Genomic DNA, 5,598 nt, shown 5'->3' on the forward strand with positions numbered 1-5,598 from the left:
ATTTTCTACTGCCTCCTCATTGCGTGCTGGCCTCTAGTGGCCGTTTATTGAAACGCAGCTATACCATTGGCCTTGATTACTGGCTGCGCCACCTGCTGGTGAGCCATATAGTTGCACCTATCGGGATTGATTGTTTTTCAGGCTGATTGACTATTCATTATAACAAAGAGCACTGGTGTAGCCTTGCATTAATTCTATTATTTGTCTTTTTTACTAGTAGCAGGTATGGCTCCAAAGAAGAAGGTGTCACGGAGGCTTGATCTCGCTTCCTCAGCGAAGCGGCCCATAAAAGGCCCGTCCCAAGCTTTGCGTTCTCCAGTGCCACAGCGATCTTTGAGACGCCTTCAGTCCATGGTCACTGGCTTGGCCAGTGACCCAGTGGTGTTAGCACGTGTTGAGGCTGAAATGGATGGTTTGATTCAACGCTGCTCGACTCCGACGACTTCTTCTGCTAGTCCAGCTCCGCCTGTTGACGCACCTCCTTCGGTGTCATCTTCGGCTGAAGATGAGGGGGAGGATTTGTTAGCTGGGGGTCTTTCGCGTACTAATCAATTGTCCCAGTCGTCGGTCTCACCTGTCTCCCAGGCTGCAGCGCCAAGGGTACGGGGCGGCCCCAGGGGTCCGACCAGGCGGAGGTCATCCGCCCGGATTCGGGCGGCACGGGGTTCAGTTGTACAGTCCTCATCAGTGGTGAGGTCTGTTCCTGGTCATTCACCTGTAGTCTCTTCTCAGTCAGTTCCAGGCGTTGTGCTGCAAGGCGACGCATCTGAGTCTTCGGTGGAGGACAGCCTTCCTCTCCCTCCAAAGTCCTCTTCTGGTGGGCTCCGTCGCCGGAAAAAGAGTTCCAAGAAGCGTGCTAAGAGGAGACGGAGAGACACCTCATCCTCTTCCGCAGGTACTTCGTCTCAAACCTCCAGTAGTGATGAGGAAGCTTCGCTTTCGCTATACTGGGGCTTTGGGGAGACATCGGGACTTCCAAAATGGGCTTGGGAGCGGAGGGCAAACTCTCACAGGGCAAAGTATGGGGCGGTGCAGGACTGTCTGGAAGGGGTCCTCATGCCTGATGTGAAAGTTTCCACCAACTCAGCTAGGGATATTATACCAGGTGCCCACTTGACTACAAAGCTGCGATCTAGGATTCTGGATGGCCGTTACATTGATATATTTAGCTTGGCACCCCCTCAGGAGTGTCAGGACTCCCAGGATAGAGGTTTGGCAGCCACGAAAAAGAGGGTGGTTTTGCCAAAGGTTGAAAGGACCTTCGAGCGATGGCTGGATAGTTTCCAGGTGTTCGCTGGAGTGGTGGCAGCGGCCTACCCACGGAGGTCCATGCATTTATGGGTTTATTTGTCCATAGTTCGCTCAGCATTTACGATGGCTGGAGCGTCTGCTGCGATTTCTTATGATGAGAATTTCAGACGCAGGGCTGCCAAGATCCCCACTGCCCGCTGGGACCGAAAGGATTTAGATGTATGGACCACTTATGTGGCTCCACGTATTGACAATAAGATCCCTGAATCGCAAAAAACTAGGATTGTGCCAGCTAAGACGGGTCGCAAGTTCTTTTGTTGGGATTTTAACAAAGGAACCTGTCAGCGCCAATTCTGCAGATATTCTCATAGTTGTGAGAAGTGTTCAGGGAACCATCCAGCTTCTGCCTGTGCAGGGGTTCGACGGCCCTTTCGGAAGGGGTGGGGCTCACAGCAGCCCCCGAAAGCCGCGCCCCAGGCTGCAGCCGCCGGTGCAGGAAAATAGTGTACTTTCCTCCTTAGCTCATACCCCGGTTAGGCTACAGCCGTTGTTGTCATTGTTACAGTTATACCCTCTTAGCATCTTATTTGCGTGACGGTTTTTCCCTGGGTTTTCGAATCCCAGTGGCGGCAAATCCTGTAGCTAGAAACCCTTCAAACCAGAAGTCTGTGAAGGATATGCCTGACGTGGCGCGTAAGAAAATTGGGAAAGAACTGGCTCTACGCCGTATGGCAGGCCCTTTTGCCGTTCCACCCTTTCCTAATCTGCATATTTCACCCTTAGGTATGGTTCCTAAAAAAGCTCCGGGGGAATTTCGCCTGATACACAACCTTTCACACCCTAGGGGCACATCAGTAAATGATGTTATTCCCCCGGAGCTTTGTTCGGTGAAGTATGCCTCGCTTGATCAAGCGATCAAAATGATAAGAAAATTTGGACAGGGTGCCCTGCTAGCCAAATGTGACATTGAGTCTGCATTTCGGCTGCTTCCAATTCATCCTGATGACTTCTGGTTGCTGGGATTTCAGTTCGACGGGGAATTTTACTTTGATAAGGCCATGCCCATGGGCTGCTCGGTAGCCTGTGCGGCCTTCGAGTGTTTTAGTTCATTTCTGGACTGGGCTCTGCGCAAAAGAACTGGTTTGGGCGGAGTCACTCATTATTTGGATGGTTTTTTATTGGCCTCAGCTAGCGATACGGGGAATTGCGTGGTGTTGCTGCAGGCCTTTGCTGCCTTAACCGAGGAACTGGGCGTGCCGTTAGCTGCGGAGAAAACTGAAGGTCCTTCTACGCAGCTGACTTACCTGGGTATTTCGTTGGATACGGTGGCGCAAACTTCCAGTTTGCCGGCGGATAAGATACTCACGCTGAAGGGCGTCATCGCTGAACTCATTCCCATGAAAAAAGTTACTCTGCGGCAGCTGCAGTCCTTGCTGGGCCACCTAAACTTTGCTTGCAGGGTGATCGCCCCAGGGCGACCTTTCTGTTCCCGCTTGGCCAGGCTTATGTCAGGTTTGAGGTCCCCGAGGCATAGGGTGCGCCTGTCAGCTCAGGTGCGTGCTGACCTTCGTATTTGGTTGAAATTCCTGGAGGAATTCAATGGGGTGTCTCTTTGGCAGGACACCTTGAACCTTTATACCGATTTTCAGGTGCACTCTGATGCTGCGGGGTCGTTGGGTTTTGGTTTGTATTGGGATGGCAGGTGGTGTGCCGAGCGTTGGCCTTCAGCTTGGCGTGGGGAAGCTATAACTCGGGACTTAACTTTTCTTGAGTTTTTTCCCATTGTAGTGGCAGTCCATTTATGGGTCGAGCATTTCAGGGACCGTCGTGTATGTTTTTGGACAGATAACCTGGCGGTGGTGAACGTGCTAGCCAAGCAGTCTTCACGATCACCTAGGGTATCAGCCCTGCTGAGGGTCTTTGTTTTGCATTGCTTACGTTTTAACATTGTATTTTCTGCTCGTTTTGTTCCTGGAGTGTCTAACGAGATTGCTGATGCTCTGTCCCGTTTTCAGATGCAGCGGTTCAGGTCCCTGGCGCCAGTGGCTCGAGACCGTCCGGAATTTTTCCCGGATCATCTCTGGAACCTTGGCAGCACTTAGTTTTACAGGGAGTAGCTGCATCTATTGCCCCCTCCACATTGAGGTCCTATAAGAAGGCTTGGACCGATTTTTTGCATTTCACTGGGCAATCCGTGGTAGGGGGAACATGCACACCTCATTCTACTGCACAGGTGCTCCAATATTTGGCGCATCTATTTCAGATGCGGAGGGCAGCCAGGACGCTGAGATTGCATGCGGCTGCAATTTCCTTCTTTAGCAAAGTTTATTTTAATAATGATCCATGTGGGAAGTTCGTGGTGCGCAAGGCTTTGGAGGGGTGGGGGAGGCTTTGCCCCTCCAGACCAGCTACAAGGAGGCCTATAACGTTTGGATTGTTGACCAGGATGCGAAGTAAACTAAAGGGCATCTGTTGGTCCAGGTTTGAGGCGCGGTTATTTTCCGCAGCCTATTCGTTAGCCTTTTTTGGAGCCCTGAGGGTTGGGGAGGTGGTGTGTGAACCTAAGCAGGATGGAGGTTCGAGAGGTTTGTTGCTGCAGGACGTGAGCTTGTCTCAGTCAGAATTGCAGATCCTTGTCAGGAGTTCCAAAACTGATCAACTGGGTAGAGGGGCAGTTATTCGGCTCCCAGCAACTGGGCTAGGGGGCCCTTGCCCAGTCAAGGATCTCCAGAAATATATGGCGTTGCGGCCTCCTGGGGGAGGGGCCCTGTTCATTCATGAAGATGGGCGTCCATTGGCATGCCATCAATTCACTGGTGTTTTGCGCAGGGTCGTTGCTGCTTGTGGCCATGCAGCCTCTGAGTTTGCTCCGCATTCCTTCAGGATTGGGGCTGCAACAACAGCCGCCCATTGGGGCTTGTCGGCAAGGAGGATTAAAGACCTGGGTCGCTGGAAGTCGGACGCATATAAGGGTTATGTGCGGAAATGGTGTTGATCTCGTGTACTCACATCTTTGTTTTACCCTAGGTCTACCCACTGTCCGGGTTTGGATAGTGGGGCACAGTATTGTGCATTGGGCCGCTTGCAGAGCTCGGCAATCTGAACTGGGAGTTGGCCTCGGCCTTCCGCAGCACGTGCGAGTGTCCTGGATCTCCAGAAGGGGGATGCGGTGGAAGGAGTTCTTACCGCTAATGCAGAGGCGTGTTCTTCTGGAGGGCCCCCCTACGGCGATTGTGGTGCAGCTTGGGGAAAATGATATGGTTTCTTTTTCCTGTTATGTTTTACGTGCTGTTATTTTGCAGGATTTGAGGGACCTGGCGGCCTTGGTGCCCGCTACTAAGCTAATTTGGTCACAGTTGCTTCAGCGTTGCATCTGGAGGGGTAGTCCCTGCCCTGCGGCCACCGAAAGGGTGCGAAAGCGTATTAATTCAGCTGCGAGCAAGCTGGTGTCTGATCTGGGTGGGCTTGTGATTCCCCACCCAGATACTAATGTTAAAGCCACTGATTGCTACAGGTTTGATGGGGTTCATCTTACCTCTGTTGGGAATGATGTATGGTTGAGGTCAGTGGTGGCTAAGTTGAGAGTGTGTTTAGGTTTGTGAGTGGTTGGCGGTGAGCGTAAGGGCTCAGGTGGCGGTTAGGCATTGGTTTAAATTGGTTGGTGGAGGGGTATGGATTGGCTGTGCCTGCCCCTCAGGTGATGCTGCTGCACGGGAATTCCGTTAAAGGAATTCAGGGGCTTACCATCCTTTCGTCCAAACCCCTGGAATCGGGTTTGGGCCGTGTAAGCCCCTAGGAGCATGTGGGGAGAAGCTGAGGGTCTGTGTCGCAGCTCCAGTTATCCCCTGATCTTGTTCCTCCACACTGGCTTTCGCTGGAATCCGGAAGTCAGTGCTGTCCCCATGGCGGGGGGACAGCTAGTCTTAACCAATGCCTAAGCAACCACTCACAATTTTGTATGATAATAAAGTTGTGGCCAAAAAATTATGCCAAAAACCTTAAACAAAAATTATGTGTGAAGTGTGAGTTATTTGGGATAAGGGTGTTTTGGGGGACCTCAGCACGCAAAGAGAAAATGCATGTTAAACGCTGTAGAGTGTTATATCTAATATCGTTCTGTTGTTGTTGTTTAGTCGTTTAGTCGTGTCCGACTCTTCGTGACCCCATGGACCAGAGCACGCCAGGTACTCCTGTCTTCCACTGCCTCCCGCAGTTTGGTCATATCGTTCTAATAACGTTTAAAAGATCAGTGTAGATCAAGCCCAGGGTTTCCCCCAAGCAGTCGTAGACTACGTCTGTACTCAAGCAATCTCTGCTCTGCTGTTTTCATTTCTCTGAATGTTCTGG

General features: G+C 51.6%; 1 protein-coding gene across 1 annotated transcript; it reads left to right on the top strand.

Annotated features, from left to right (window-relative positions):
- The first annotated feature begins 210 nt into the window (after positions 1 to 210).
- On the top strand, positions 211 to 5,165 carry LOC308459460 (uncharacterized protein). Its single transcript, XM_080974967.1, has 2 exons — positions 211 to 895; positions 4,279 to 5,165. Exons 1-2 carry the CDS (start codon positions 226 to 228, stop codon positions 4,851 to 4,853), a joined length of 1,245 nt encoding a protein of 414 aa, XP_080831093.1. The 5' UTR covers positions 211 to 225; the 3' UTR covers positions 4,854 to 5,165.
- Positions 5,166 to 5,598: the final 433 nt, after the last annotated feature.

The sequence above is a fragment of the Podarcis pityusensis genome, assembly GCF_964106645.2.
Source record: "Podarcis pityusensis genome assembly, chromosome: 12".
NCBI lineage: Eukaryota > Metazoa > Chordata > Lepidosauria > Squamata > Lacertidae > Podarcis > Podarcis pityusensis.